The 16,210-nt window shown below is 41.8% G+C and overlaps 1 protein-coding gene across 1 annotated transcript in view; it reads right to left on the reverse strand.

Moving 5' to 3' along the window:
- Nucleotides 1–1,613: 1,613 nt before the first annotated feature.
- UBA6 (ubiquitin like modifier activating enzyme 6) overlaps nucleotides 1,614–16,210 on the reverse strand; it is a 33,587-nt gene continuing 18,990 nt past the window's right edge. The window contains exons 10-21 of the mRNA XM_034771314.1: nucleotides 15,569–15,672; nucleotides 14,283–14,345; nucleotides 13,026–13,102; nucleotides 11,239–11,305; nucleotides 9,397–9,540; nucleotides 8,759–8,826; nucleotides 8,287–8,365; nucleotides 7,115–7,195; nucleotides 6,498–6,575; nucleotides 4,048–4,229; nucleotides 2,521–2,731; nucleotides 1,614–1,784 (exon numbers count right to left, since the gene is read on the reverse strand). Of these exons, the coding sequence (XP_034627205.1) occupies nucleotides 1,614–1,784; nucleotides 2,521–2,731; nucleotides 4,048–4,229; nucleotides 6,498–6,575; nucleotides 7,115–7,195; nucleotides 8,287–8,365; nucleotides 8,759–8,826; nucleotides 9,397–9,540; nucleotides 11,239–11,305; nucleotides 13,026–13,102; nucleotides 14,283–14,345; nucleotides 15,569–15,672 (1,325 nt within the window). The remainder of the gene's footprint in view (nucleotides 1,785–2,520; nucleotides 2,732–4,047; nucleotides 4,230–6,497; nucleotides 6,576–7,114; nucleotides 7,196–8,286; nucleotides 8,366–8,758; nucleotides 8,827–9,396; nucleotides 9,541–11,238; nucleotides 11,306–13,025; nucleotides 13,103–14,282; nucleotides 14,346–15,568; nucleotides 15,673–16,210) is intronic.

The following is a 16,210-nucleotide window of genomic DNA, read 5'->3' on the forward strand; positions in this document are numbered from 1 at the left end:
ATACCTAAGGATAAAAATACAAAAAAAGGGTTCTCATGTAATTTGGTTTAGCAAATATAGAAAACAGTTTTAAAAATCAATGAGACAAAGTATTAAAGGAAAGATAAATGCCTAGAATGTTTTGGGTTATTTACCAACTATATAATATATGGGGAAAAAATCACCAGTAATTTGAGCATTGTACTACTATGGACAATATAACAATCCATACTGCAAAATAATTAAAATTTTAACTTGTTTTTCCTGGAATGTTCTTCCATACTTCACACTTGTATGTTCAAGATTTTAACCACCAGTAAACATTTTCAGAAATTGTCTTATGCCAACTGGGACTAATGGGCTTCTGTTTTTCATTCCAACTAAAAGGAAGATGATTTAATTCAATTTGAACTTTCATCTCTGAGCAGTATTCAAATGCTTCAGTTTAAAAACTCTGAGTTTAATTCTGCAAATCTAACAATGACTTTACAACATCTGAGCATGTTACAAGGTACTGCTCAAATGACTGCAGCATTCATCATTCCATCCTGTTCTTTTTTCCTGCCACTTGACCAAATGGGGACAACGTCCCTTTTTTCCTATCTGTGGCCACAGGTTTGTACCTCATCATTAACTCAGACACTTTGGAGAGCCATAACACTGCTCCCACATGATCCCCATCCCAACTAACTTCCTGGAAAGCAATATTCTACCTCAGGCTAAGAACCATACACCCAACTTCCAGAGAGCATAGCTCTACCATCGCTCTTAAAAGTCACTTCCACACAGCCTTGCCCCAGCATAAATCCACCTCCACCCCACTCAGACACTACTGCTTTTGTATTGAATCCACAAAAAACTAGGTGTTATACTCTACTTTGGCACATACAAGCAAGAACAATAAATGTCAAACCATAAAGGTACAAAATTGGTTAGGTTGGTTGGTTAGTTCTAATGCTATCACTTGGACAGCGCAGAGGCCATTGAATTTGTTACGCACCTCTATGATATCCTAACCTGAGCCAAATCTGGCACTTTACAATGTAAGATCCCAATGAGGGATAGATGTTTGTTGACACCCACTAGCCCTAATGTTCTAGGTTTTCCTGGGGGTCTTTTCCTCCCAGCTTTCATTGGGACAAAGTTGAAGATTATTCTCTCAGGGAAGTCGGTAGGCATTCAGAGCAGATAACGATACTACATTAAAGAGCATTGGGCAACCATTTGAGTGAGTGGAACCTGTTTAGTTAGAAAATGGATCTCTTCATTTGACTTGAATTTGTACCCTTTGATGTTTTTGATCGTTTGGAGATGCTTCATCTGAACTGTATCCAACTTCTTTTCAATTTTGACAGGGAATGACCATATTTCCGTAAGAAAGGTCAGAATACTGACCACCAGCTTCACCTCTCTACTTAAACAATATTCAGTTTGCAAAAGACATTCTTGATAAGGTGGCCTCCATTACTGACAACACTTTTGCAGTGCAGGTTTCAAGTTTTCTTGATACCACTCATGTTATAAACAACAGACGGAGGTAGGTGAAATCACAGATGATCTCAACTGGGTGTTCACCCACCAAGATGCTGGAGCCCGCAATGTGTTTGAAATTGCTGACTGATAGAATTTTGGTTTTACCACCAACTAATTTTCAGGCTGACATTTGCCATTAAGTTCTCCAGAGCTTTAAGGGCCTCAACTAGCTTGTCCGTTGATTCAATGACTAGTGCTATGTCGTTGACAAAATCAATGTCAGTGAGGTTCTTGTCATCAAGGCATATGCCTAAAATGCATTTACTTAGTGTCTGGTCAAGCACAGAGCCTTTAACGGCACTGGAGAGTTCTGGGCAGCANGAACTGCATTTATGTAAGGGCATCACTTCCCCACTTTCAAATAAGAACAGGTGCCAACATTTTAAGAAGTTATTTCAGAATTACTTTTAATTTCTGATCCCACTGGAACTGCTGGTTAAATAGAGGAAACAAAACCCTTAAAACATATTAGGTTGGGTTCTCCTCTGCGAACGTCTTTAGAAAAATAATTTTTGCCACATTTTTAAGTCTGACTTTCCAACAACAGGAGGTGCACCTTCAGTGACTCAAACGGGTGTGTGTCACTTGTGTGACAGAAGCGGGGCAGATTTGACCTGGGAATGTTGCAGGGGAGTTACATTGGGGATAGAAAGGAAGCCACCTGAGCTGTAACCTGAGCCAGGAGGGGGGTTGGGAGAAGTGACACCTTCTGGCTGGGAGACTGAACAAAGGAGAGGAGGAGGAGAGGGGAGACGGGAGAGAGCTGGTGGAGGAGTTTTTTTGTTTTCAGTTTGGGCTGGGTGGTGCAACACAGGGAACCCCGGGCTGGGGTCTAAGCTCCCTAAACCCCCCAGAAGGACGTGATTGAGGGATTCTGGTTGTATCTACACGCTCTGCTTGGGACTGTGTTCCTGTCATCTAATAAACCTTCTGTTTTACTGGCTGGCTGAGAGTCACAGTGAATCTCAGGAAGAGGGGTGCAGGGCCCTGACTCCCCCACACTCCGTGACAACTTGTATTTAAAATACACAAGAGGTAGAAAAAGTATAAGAAAAAAGGACCTTGTAGGATCAGCCACACATGGTAAGTTACTGTTACAAAAAGAACACTTACATGGCTGTTATAGGACTCTGTCAGATGAGGCACAATTGTTTCTGTGTGTCCTTTAGTTCCCATTGTTCCAGAGTCTAAGAGAGGACGCAGGTTTGCTACACAACGACTAAAGTGGAAATACAACATAAAAGATATCAGGGGGAAAAAAATCATTCGGAGAGGTCAGCGAGACCCTGGACTATCTGAAATCAAGCCAAATGCCCTTAAAAAAAAAATCTTCATGGATACTCTTGTTTTGCTTCTGAATGTTTCGTAAATGAATGATAGTTTCATTAGAACTCAAAAACAAGGTTTGCTGTCAAACCTGATGTTTTAGCCCTTGACAGTGTTTGCCCTGACTACATTCAAGACCTCTCTTTTGAGCATTCTCTGGCTGGGATTCTGTGCTTGCAAACCATCTACTGGTTGAGTTTTCCTTCATAGTGTCCTGGAGTTGGCAGGTCTCATTTTTCCTAGGGTGGACCATTCATGATAGAACTTGTGTCCTATCTCGTGTTTCTCTACACTTTTCGAAAGCATCTCCATGTTTTTTCCCCATAAAGGTGTTTTCACAATGTCTACTCTTGGCCCTTTATTATCTATTCTCTCCCAATTACACTTCCCTTTAAAGTTGCTACCCTCAAACCCTTTGTATTTTAAGTTTTTATGTTGTATTTATTATCCCAACACTAAATACTTTGCTGAACGGTGAGTTATATAATCTCGGTAATAACACATAGCAAGTTCAATATGGAAGTCACTGAGCCACAACAAAGGGGGAACCTCATGATGCAACATTTAAAAAGAGTCGCTTCTCAGACCAGAATCAAGTTTCTCATATCTGTGCTCAATGTTTCCATTATCCAGGCTAGATGGGCATTCAGTGTGCAACTAGAAATGGACCTCACTTCCCTCCATTTTCAGGAACTTCAAGGTCATGCATTATCCAGTGATGTCACAAGTATCCAGTAGTCCAAATGGATTTTAAGGATATAGGAAAGACTTAAAAAAAAGACTGAAATTGGCTCCTGAACTTGTCTTGGGCCTCGTCTCACTGGGGATTTCAATCACTTATGCCATCATAAAGGCAATGCCATTATGAACTGATTTGCACTGGAGTAGCTTATTCCTGCTTAAAACTAGGGGAAGCCACACTAGAACAAATCAGTTTATTGCGGCCTTGCTTGTCTACACTAATGGATGGTCAAAGATGGCCGTAACTAGAGCAATTCTCAACACCTCTGAGATGGATTTTGCTGCCCTTTTTTTTTTTTTTTTTTTAAGGCAATCCAGTTTGTGGCCTACGTTTCTCTCAAGGTCTGAAAGACAAGATTGAGGATACTCCTGTCAAGCCATATTTAAAAAAAGATTGGGGGGGACGACAACAACAGAAGGGGGAAAAAACCAGAAGAGCAGATATGACTCCCATCTCACCACACTTACCTGTCTATATATCGCCTTGCCTCCACATTGTCTAGAGCTGTAACAACGATGTCTTGCTTGGTGTAGAATTCATCATTGTAAATGTTCTCGGTGGCTGGACACACTTTATTAAGATACGGATCTATCTTTAACTGAGCATTGATGTTCAGGGTTGCTGCTGCTGCAGTATAGCTTTTAGGTTTCTAATCAAATGAAAAATATGTTTCTTTTATTGCAATATTCGTTCTAGAACCAAGAGTGAAACAAGGTGGCTAGATTTAGGTCACAAAAGTTCCCCCAGGATTGCAGATTAAACGACCATTCAGTGTATAAAATGTATAAATCTGAAACCCCACTGCTGAAAATGAGGAAATAAAAAGTTAGACAGGAAACCAAGTTATGGTTACTCAAGAGATGAGTACTTCACCTTTAATCATCCTATTCATCCAAAACAGGCTGTGAAAGATCTGCTCTGAGTGCCTGGCCAAACCCTATCCAGACAAGATGCAATACTGGTGGTTCGGGGACACTGGAGAGAAAGTGTCTATAGCAGGGGTGGGCAAACTATGGCACAGGGGCAGCATCCGGCCCTCCAGACGTTTTAACCCTTGAGCTCCAGCCAGGGAGCGGGGTCGGGGGCTTGCCCCACTCCGTGCGGCTCCTGGAAGCAGTGGCATGTCCCCACTCCGGTTCCTATGCGTAAGGGCAGCCAGGGGGCTTAGCAGGCTGCCCCTGTTCCAAGCACCGGCCCTGCAGCACCCATTGGCCAGGCACTGCGGCCAATGGGAGATGTAGGGGCAGCACCTGTGGACAGGGTAGCGCATAGAGCTGCCTGGCCACGCATTTGCGTAGGAGCTGGAGAGGGGACATGCCACTGCTACTGGGAACTGCTTGAGGTAAGCGCCACCCGGAACCTGCAACCCTGCCCCAGGCCAGCCCTGATCCCCCTCCCGTCCTCTGAACCTCTCAGTCCCAGCCCGGAGCACCCTGTACCCCCAACTCCTCATCCCCAGCCCACCCCCAGCCGGAGCCCTCACCCTCTCCCGCACCCCAACCCCCAATTTTGTGAGCATTCATGGCCCGCCATACAATTTTCACACCCAGATGTGGCCCTCGGGTCAAAAAGTTTGCCCACCCCGATCTATAGGATAGGGTAGAGATGGTGTCTGCCCCTATTATTCCAGTAGGCTTTCTGCTTGTGGTGCTTCTGAATCCCCTATTGCCCCTAGGTAGCTTTTGTGGCTAAAAGTTTATTTCAATTGTATATAGGCAGAAAAACGTGACCAGTGCTTACCCAAAGTAGACCTCAAACAATAGCATTGTGATTTCAAAACTGAATTATTGAAATGTCATTTAAATGAGGCTGACCTCAAAGGTCACAGTAAAATGCCATTATCCACCTAATTGACAGCATTAACTGGGGGAACATGTTATTCCAATTTTCCAAAGACTTGCACCTAGAAATAAGTGCAATTCAGTGCTGACATTGGTCTGTAAAGCCCTATATAAGCTGGGTTCTAGCCATGCAAGACACCATCTCTCCCCTGATTTGCTGCCATTTCCGTCTTTGCTAGCAACAGCTACATCTGAATAACTGAGGGGAAGGTCTTTGGGCTATGGAACTGGCATTTCCCATTGGTCTGCCAAACCTTGAGACTACTGCAGGTTGCAATGCAAAGTCAACCATCTTTCTCCTTTTAGTAGCTTTCAAAGAATGAACTACTGCTTTGTGTTGCCCAATGATTAATTACATGCATTTTTCAAAATATTTAATTACTTAATGAAAAGAGACTAGTTAAGACAGCGTATATTTATAGCAAGGGTGCACACAGGCAAGCAAGTTGATTTGACTATTATGAACTGCAAATTAAAACATCTAGCATCATAACTCCAGGGTCTCCATACCAATATTTCAGAAAGTCATGGCTGAAGTATTTAAAGCAGACTAACATTTTACCATAAATGCTGTTTTAATATTTCTGCTCACACGATTCCTGCGATTATTTTTATACTGCTTTACCACAGTTTTCAGTTAAGTAATTCTGACATTTCAATTGTCAACTCACAGCAACCTGATGCAAGATGTTTACTGCTTGTAAGTTCATAATTCACATCACTCTCAGTGGCCTGCCAAAGCTCTTGGTTCTGATTCTTCACTCACAGCTACGTAAAGGAGAAATAGCTTCACCGCAGTCTATGGAGTGACACTGGTGTATATGAGTGGAGAATCAGGCCCTTTGAGTCCATTAAACTGGTGTCAATATAAATAGTAAATTTAGATGTATGAATAAGTCTAAATATTAGATTTAGTATTGTTAAAGTCTATTCCCTCCTCCCCTCCCCCAAGGCTTCTCAAAGACTCCTTTCTTTGCACACAAATATTTATATGATTAAGCTAAGGTCTCACAGTGAGTAAAAGCAGCACCACATACTCTGGCTGGGAGACACTATGATGCAAAAAGAAAGTTTACCTGTATATGATGGGGTCGAAAAAGAAACTGTCTGTTCAAGTTGGATTTCTCTATCAAGTCTGGATCTGTAATTGTGACCTACAGCAAGAAGGAAAAAGAGAATAGCTGAAATTATAAATTAAGTGTGCTGTTCAGCACTGCTCTTTTTGTAAAATCTAGTTTCCAGTGTCAAAATAAGATTGACAGATGGTAACGTGAGCATTAAGACTGTTACAACAATCTATTTTAACATCTTAGAGTTTAAAATAAACTATTTCCCCAAGAGCGCTGCTCCTGAGTTCTACTTCCAAATTACACATGAACATCCCAATTTACACGTACCTCTCTTCCTCCTACCCAAGAACTCAATCCAAAACAAGATTAACGCCTTAATAAGACTACAATGGGATACAATTTTTATTTAAAATATATATCTGTAAGAGGGTATTTAAACTGGTTTTCATTATAAACAATCCTCTTTAAAAGAGGGGAAAAATGAAACAAGCACACATCTCTGTATACCATCATCGCTTTCACCTCAGTCTCCAATACATCCAAAGCATGCCATATTTACAATAAACGGTCTTGTGTTCTTGTTTAGATATGTAATGACAAGACAATGTGTGCATAAAACTTACCATGCCTTTGTCTCCGCCACTACCAACACCAAGAAGTGCAAAATTTTTTAACATTTCACAGCCTATTGCTCCACACCCAACCTAAAGAAAATACAATTAAAGTGGTCAAAGCCATCATTTATTTCTATGACTTCAAAAAATAGGAGGGGACTTCATAACATAAGATTAGCTGAAAAAGTATATAAATTACAGTATATATTGAGGTGAAATTCAAAATTCAGATGTTTAGCTACAAAAGTCCTAGTTATCAGAGACACCTAGTTATCAGAGCCACAACAATTTCACTCAGAGGGAATGCTCCAACCATGTAAATGAAGGGTGAAACCTTCAACAACTAGGAGGAGAATGTTCTTCGTGGCAAGCCACCATCAACTCACTGCCAATTATACAACTAAATCCTAACCTAGCTGCTCTCTGAGTGAGATCCAAGACATCGTTTGATCAGGCTTTTCACTAACTTGCCTGACATTTTTTTATACTAGCTTCTAGCTACTTCCATGGATTCTCTGAGGAAAATTAGGTTGGCTGCTTTGATGGACTGCAAAGCAGGAAAGACTATGTTCGGAGCTGTTTTATGAAAAGTGGCCCAGAAACCAAAGCAGTGGACAGCTAATAAATACTACCATTAAAGTTTACCCAGTTAGCCTGGTTAGATGACCTTTTTGGACAACTACAAATAAATTTTCTCCAAATCACTGTTCACTTCTTGCTACAAGATTTTCTCTGAAGATTTAATACATCTTGTATTAATAAGACTTGTTTTCTATATACAGATAGTTCCTTTTCATTTAGGACATTATGAAGCACCACAGCGGGAACCGAACTGTCATTCTAAAAACTATAATTTTGCAATGCATTCTTTGTATACTTTATTTTCATTCCTTTGCTCATTAAGACCCTGATCTTCAAGGAAGGCCACATGAGCAACGTCTCATTGTACATAGCTCCTTGCAGGTTCAAGGCATCATGTACACAATTCAGTAATTGACAATGGGTCTCTTAGACATTAGTGTGTTTTACTGAGAATCTACTTTTACTTTTGAATGGTTATCTGGCCAGTTATTCATGTAACCACTGCATCTCTAGCTAATTTGAGGAGAATTATAATTACTTGCACCATATTGTAAGACAATTCACATAACACATGACTTCGTATCATAAGCCAAACTTACCAGGAAAACATTCAACTTGTGCAACTTTTGGCACAGCGACTCTCCAATGCAAACCCTCAAGGCATCATATTTATCTCCCCTGTGCAGACACATTCAGGTAAAGAGGGAAAACAGTAAACTGGCAAGAGTGATACTAACCTACATATGATAAATGGCATAGATTGTGCTTCAATATTAGCTAAGATAACGAGATGAAAACTTCCCCACAACTCAGACAGAATCAGGATTCATTACTTAGTCCTGCCTTGAGTGCAGGGGACTGGACTAGATGACCTCTCGAGGTCCCTTCCAGTTCTATGATTTTAACAATAAGACATGCGCACCTAGGGAACATTTCCTCTAACAGATTAAAAAAAAATGCGCAAAGTATCTACTGAACTATTACTAGGTTAAAATCTTAAAAATTGGATTGCATGCCCACAAGTGATTCAGTACATAAAACACTACTACATTTAGAAAATGTCAGCTTTACCTTGGGAGGAATTCTTCACAACTGGTCTTGTCTAGAGATATAGCAATATCCAATGCATCAATATACAGCTAAGGGGGGAAAAATAATTTGATCACGTGAAAATATTTCAGATTAATGTGTAAATGTATTTGATTTAGAAGGAGACAATTAGGAATGCACAATTTCTGTGTACAATATGTAGCCATGAAAATTAGGAAAATTCAAGATGAAAGACAAAAGCTAAATCTCTACTGTCAATATACGATTAAATAGCATCATTAACTTGGGAGTTATTGTTCCTAGCTACTAAAAGTTTATAATGAACTTGAAAATACACGTTTATGCCAGAGAAAAAGCTGGTATGTTCATAGCATTCAGATGTCTCTTTTGAGCCATGACAGTTACATCGCTTATCCAGTCCTTTTGAAAGTAGTTCCCAATGAGTCTCGGACTGTTTTTAACCTAACTGCATTCTAGAGGCCAGTCCCAGCACCCTTGGAAGAACCATTCTTATCTACAGTAGTTCAAGTTAGCACACACCATATATTATACCTTCACACAGACAATGACAACAATAAGTGTCTATGCTTGCCTTCAATTTCAGCAGGTGGAAACAACTATGTATTAATAAAGCTAAACATCAAAAAAGAGAAACTTACCCACTGCTGCAAAGGAGAAAATTTTCCCGTTACTGCTTTCAAGACTTCTTGGCTAGCAACACCACCTACTGCTGCAGCAAGGGGAGCTAGAAATCCCTGAGCAGTCCTAGAGAGCCATTTCACTATGTCTTCATTCACCTGAGGCTGAAAGATAATCCACAATAAAAACAAATTTTACAAATTTCTCCCAGAAATTAAAAATATTCTGTGCTTGTGAGATAGTGCTATCAATCCGGCAATGACATGCACTTTTTATCCAGAAAACAGGAACGGCAGTCAACCCTGACCCAAAGGTACCAGCACTTCTAGAAGTGACAGTATTTCAAGTCTCCAGACCCATTCAACCTCTGGCTTTTAACATCATCCAACTCTTCTGACAATGGAGCCAACAGATGTGGTTTTCCTATGGGGGAAGAGACACTGAAGTGGCTAAAACCCTACAGATTAAGGAAGTATGCCCTACAATCCTGGGAGAAGGCCTGCCACTCTTAGTCAAGACAACATCAAGAAGGGACATGACATGCTAGAAGTTTTGTTTTAACTGATTTATTCAAAGGCTAAGAAATCTGCACTGCTTGGGGCTAAAAGTGATTTTGAGAAGCCTAGTGTAAGTGTCTGGATAGAACAATGAGATACCTTTTCTGAGGGACTGAAAAATAGAAAGTGCACAGAATTTGAAAAGGTGCTTGTCAGTTTTGGATTTATTTGCTCAATGTCTGTCTGCTCCTTTGCTTTCCTTTCCTTTTCTGCTCCAAGTTGCAGCTGTAATGGATAGCTCAGGGGTAGGTAACCTATGGCACGCGTGCCGAAGGCAGCACGTGAGCTGATTTTCAGTGGCACTCACACTGCCCGGGTCCTGGCCACTGGTCCGGGGGGGATCTGCATTTTAATTTAATTTTAAATGACGCTTCTTAAACATTTTAAAAACCTTATTTACTTTACATACAACAACAATAGTTTAGTTATAGATTATAGACTTAGAGAAAGAGACCTTCTAAAAACGTTAAAATGTATTATTGGCACACGAAACCTTAAATTACAGTGAATAAATGAAGACTTGGCACACCACTTTTGAAAGGCTGCCAACCCCTGGGATAGATGGTCTACTGGACCTTGGGCTAAGACATTTTTCAGACCCAATAGCCCCTCCTAAATGGTTCTGGTTTTGAACCCTTGCCTGCTCATGAATACAGGGGAGCAAAAACAGATGCAACTAAGGTGTGGAGTAGCAGTTCTGTGGTAAGTGTCCCTAGCGAGCCTACAGGAACACCAAGTGGGGATTCCAGGGCCAAGGGGAACTGCCACTGGGAGGCCAGTTCATCTAATAGCCACCCAGAGTTCCAAAAGGAAACCCTTATTGGATTTAACCATGTTTTAATCAGCAATAGCTCTCTCTCGCTATGCTTCCTAAACCACTACCCTCAAACAGGGCATGGTCAAAACATGCAGGCGAAAGCAAACTGCAGACAGGATGGAAGGAAGGAGGTTTCTAGAGAGCATCCTACATAGCCCAGAACCGCACAAGACTCGAGATCCAGGGGCAACGGAGCCTGGTTTTCATATTAGACTCCAGGGAGTGGTCCAGCCTGCATGAGGCCAAACCCTCCCTCAGGAAAGGATGCATAGTTCTCTTTTCTTGCATGTCTTCCTGCAGCAGGAGTTGTAGGTTCTTCTTTTTCAAATCCATCAAAAGAACAAAAGCTGGATCAAGGGCCAGAAACTAAAGCAAAGCAGGTGTACATGTATTTAAAATGATCTATAATAAGAGTATTAATCGCATTCATACTATAACAACCTACATAACACTGTAGAGTAACTGCAACTGAGCTAAGAGCTACTCACTTTGCTTTCCAGTGTTTCACTGATGGATACTGCTATTTTCAACATCTCCTCAGCATCTTGAAGGCATCTAAATCCCAGGACAAAAACAGCAATGAAAGCTTAATAGTAAAGATTTTTTTCCATGAATATGGACATAGAAGAACAACTCTCTATGCAAAAAGCCAGGAAGCAAACTCAAGAAATTTGTTTAGTTTCTGACTGTAAAAGTGTTGAAAATACAGCTTAAAATCTGTTTTAAAAGTGTAATATTTAGTTCAAAAATAGGTGTCTTTACTGGATATCGCTACACAAAAGGTTTACATGTTGGTATTTTAGCTCTTACAATATAAGCTTAGAACAATACCTGAAGTCAAACTCCTAAAGCAGCGGTGGGCAAACCTTTTGTCCTGAGGACCACACCTGGGTATGGAAATTGTATGGCTCGCCATGAATGCTCACAAAATTGGGGGTTGGTGTGCGGGAGGGGGTGAGGGCTCTGGGGTGGGGCCAGAAATGAGTTCAGGGTGCAGGAGTGGGCTCCGGGCTGGTGCAGGGGCTTGGGATGCGGGAGGGGGTGAGGACTCCAGCTGTAGGTGTGGGCTCTGGTGAGGGGCCAGGGATGAGGGTTTTGGAGTATGGGAGGGGGCTCCGGGGTGAGGCAGGGGGTTGGGGTGCGGAGGGGGGGGGGTGAGTGGTTTGGCATGCAGGAGGGAGCTCCAGACTGGGACCGAGGGGTTCAGAGGGTGGGAGGGGGATTATGGCTGGGGCAGGAAGTTGGGACATAGGAGGTGGTCAGGGGTGCAGGCTTATCTCAAGCAGCTCACAGAAGCAGCGGCATGCCCCCCATCCAGCTCCTACTCGGAGGCACAGCCAGGTGGCTCTGCATGCTGCCCCATCTGCCCCCACAGCTCGTGGAAGCTGCAGCATGTCCCCCCTCCAGCTCCTATGCGGAGGTGCGGTGCCAGCCAGGCAGCTCTGCATGCTGCCCCGTCCGCAGGCACTGCCCCCGCATCTCCCATGGGCCGCAGTTCCCAGCCAATGGGAGCTGCAGAGCTGGCACTTGGGGCAGGGGCAGCATGCGGAGCCCCTTGGCTGCCCCTACATGTAGGAACTGGAGGGGAGACATGCCGTTGCTTCTGGGAGCAGCACGGAGTCACAGCATGCACGGAGCGGGACAAGCCCCCGACGCCAATTCCCGCCTGGAGCACCGAAGCGGGGCAAGCCCCTGACCCTGCTCCCTAGCGGGAGCTCCAGGGGCAGATTAAAAGGTCTGACAGCTCGTATGCGGCCCGCAATTTGCCCATCCCTGTCCTAAAGGCTACTTATGTTTGTATGTGTACAAAGACTTAATTATATGAATTTATTGGTGGTGAAAAGTGAAGACTAAAATTCTCTCTTTATCCATGCAAGAGGTACGGGATCACATAATGCAGTGGCAGTGCAAACTTCTGCACACTGCTCCATCAATGGGAAACCCCCATGACATACAGGGATGGCCACTGAAGAAAAAGTAGGTAGAGATCTGGCCTCTCCTGGTGAGACTGACAATGAGGTGCCAGATAGCGGGGTGGTTTTTGAGTGTGTCATGGACTAAGACGAAACTAATTAACGGCTGTTCAGTGGCATATCCATAGATTAGTAATGATAGAAAGTAACAAACTGGCCTTGATTTGAACTCATGATCTAGAGATGAAGAACTCCAGGTACCTCACCAGTAACAATCCATCACATTCCCCTGCAATTGTCCGATATTGGAAATGAAACAAATTAAGCATCAGAAAATAAACACGGTATTAAAATCATATTACCCAATGTTCGGCATGCGACCAAAGTTTTCCTGGAACTGGTTCAATGCAAGCATGGCAGTGTGAATTTGCAAAGGTGCCTGTTAAGGAAGAGGAGATGTCTGCTTTACACGGAACTAGTCCATGGCTAACTCAGGGCTCATCTACACAGTGCAGCAATGCACACCAGAGGGATATAAGTTGTAGAATGCTCTAAAGTATTGCACTCTAACCGACCTAGGTAGACCCTGCTGATGCGCTCTAAAACGTACCTAGTGCACGTTGATGTAGTCCCGTTTGAAAAAGTACTACGTTAACATGCACTAGGAACCTTTCAGAGCACAGCAGTAGGGTTCACCCAAAACACTTCGAGCACAGCACTTTAAAGCACTCTAGAATTTACACCTCTCTGGTGCGCACTGTGTACACAAACCCTCAGAGGACACTGCCAAATACTTTTTTATAGTTAAGATTAAACTTCCCTTTCCCCCACACATTTTGGTCCTTTTTCTAGATGGCAAACATTTTTCCACAGTGTTCTGAAAGTTTTGTTAGTTATCTTCTTGCTGGAGCACAGGTGAAGGTCAAAGTTAACACTACAGCCCTAACAAAAAGCGTTTGAATGCACGGCTTTCCAATACCTAATAGAGCGAATGATAGTTACTTTCTCCAATACAACCGCCAAACACTAGTTGTCAGGAAACGAAAGCCCCAAAAGAAAAGAGGGAAAAAATGAGTGTGGGATGGAATCACCAGCGCAAACGTTTTAATTCAACATTTAAATGGGATTAAAGTTGTGAGAGTTTGAGGTCCATAGTATGTTACTAAATCAGTGGTAGGAAGACAACAGCACTAGATTCAAGTATTAGTAAGGCAGTTTTTAACATTCAATATCTTGGTTAGGTAGAAATTAAAGATTTTCACCAGGGAGCTCTCAGATTTCAAGCAGCAGAAATCATTGGTTAGTAGCCCTAGCCAATCACAAAATATTATACCTTACAATTAGATTATATGTATGAAAAATGAGAATTCTTAACAGGTTACTGAATTTGGCTCTTATATTTTCCCACAAACCCCCAAACAGGGCTTCTGGGTCAAGAGCTTTTACAACAATAGGACAAAACATACATTTTACATTTTCACACTGAGACCCCCTTCGCCTTCCTACTCCATACTTTCCAGTACACTCACATTTAACCAATACAAAATTAGATAGATATGCAACTTCGTATTGCTAAATTATGGGAAATTTAGTCTTAAAAAAATTCACATGCTAATTACCTCAGGTTTGCTAAAATCTGCAAGAAGGTAAGTTGGGTTTTTTAACTGCTTCTCCAGCCGTTCCTAGAAGAAAACAAGATCTCCTGAACAGAATGTATTACACCTATTTACATACATATCCTGTTCTATTGTGGGGCAATGAATGGGACAACAAAATAGTAAGTAAATAATGGTAACTGATCTCTAACCCCACACACGAAGCACTGAAATCTGCACATACCTTCTTTTCGGTGTTCTCATCTCTATTACTCTTCATTTCACTAATGCTACAGAAGTTAATGTATTCCTACTTTTGCTCAAAGAGTTCCTACAAATGACATTTTCAGCTACATTAGATATCCACCTGGCTATACCTATTCCAGCAATACTTCTGCCTGTTAATTACTGGTGATTCTACACCAGCGGCCAGTTCTGTGATGGTTTTGTAAGTGCACAAGGAGAGACTAGATAAATGCACTTGCGTATCATTGAGTGGTGGCTTACAGGATGGACCTCCCACCACATGAAATGCTATTTCTGGTTGTCCATTAGGAGCTCTTGGAATCCTGTGGGAACAAACACTTTAAAGTAACGTAAAGTCCAAAATTTGAATTCAGGTCTCCAGAGGTGATAAGCCAGTGCACTGTTCCATTGCACCATCTAGCTACCACTTCACACTTAATGATAGGAGCAGAAACAATAAAATCAGAGAACAGTTGAGCAGTTAAGATTATATGCAAAAAATCTGGTGTAGAACCCTGACTAAATAAACAATTTAAAGGAAAAGTGTGTGTATGTCGGCAGTGCAGTGGGGAGAGGGCACTAACCTTTCACTTCTAGAGACATGGGATAGTAATTTGGGCTTGCCACAATACAAGCGACCACATGAAGAGTTAACAGTGGAAATGCTATACATATTCACATATGTGAAATGTAATCCAGTAGTCTTGTTCTATCAGTATGCTGCTGAAAGCACTACATATTCTCCAACATCCCAGCCAAGAGGTATTCTTACAGCATTCCCTTGTGCTAGGGTTAGAAGGAGGCTTATCAAACATTCAGATTTACTGGACTGATGAATAACAAATTTAAGTTGAAGCTTTCAGGCTTCTCTGCAATTGAATAATGAAATTACTATTTTTCTGAGCATATGGGGGTACCACGTTAGCCAAAAAGTTACCTGTCCATTCATCCTATTTATACCTTCTACATATACCTTTATATGCAACCACTCAATTCTCATTCCACTTTTTTAAAAACACGCTTCCATTTAGAAGAAAAACATGCTGCACCAAGTGCACACTTACAAAGCAAAATATTTTGGGTGTCTTTACTTGGACAGCTATGCCTCCATGTAAGTAAGGCTCCATATCGGAAGTATCGCCAATGCTGAAAGAATAAGGTGACACCACTGAAAAGATAAAAGGTTAACCATTATTTTGGTGATAATGTCATGTACTAAGCAGCTTAGGTACATAGAGTTATTCCATTTCTCAGGAATGTACATTATTTCTGCTAATACTTCTTCTCTCTCATTGCGACTTTTCAGGTTGGAATTGCTATAGTTCAACCCTATGACAAAACCAGGATGGTCAGTGCAGTTTACCCATTTTTCAAGATTTCATGTCTTCTCCCAGGTATGGTCCTAAAGCATTAGTTTAAAATAATTTGTCACTGACACACACACACACACACACACACACACACACACCCTTTTAAAGTGTCAGGAACTTTTCCTATCAGTTTGGCCGTAAAGGAACAGGAAATATGAAGTATTACTTTCCCCTGGGACTGGACAATTAGAGCAACACAATTTAGCACAATCAATACTCACTTACTTTGGCACTATCAACCAAGCTCAGCACCATAGCAGAACAACATGAAAATAGAGGCAGGAACTTTCGCAAAGCAGCTGGAGCACTTAAGGGCAAACCTACCCACCCTGCATT

The sequence above is a fragment of the Trachemys scripta genome, chromosome 5 (assembly GCF_013100865.1).
Source record: "Trachemys scripta elegans isolate TJP31775 chromosome 5, CAS_Tse_1.0, whole genome shotgun sequence".
Lineage (NCBI taxonomy): Eukaryota > Metazoa > Chordata > Testudines > Emydidae > Trachemys > Trachemys scripta.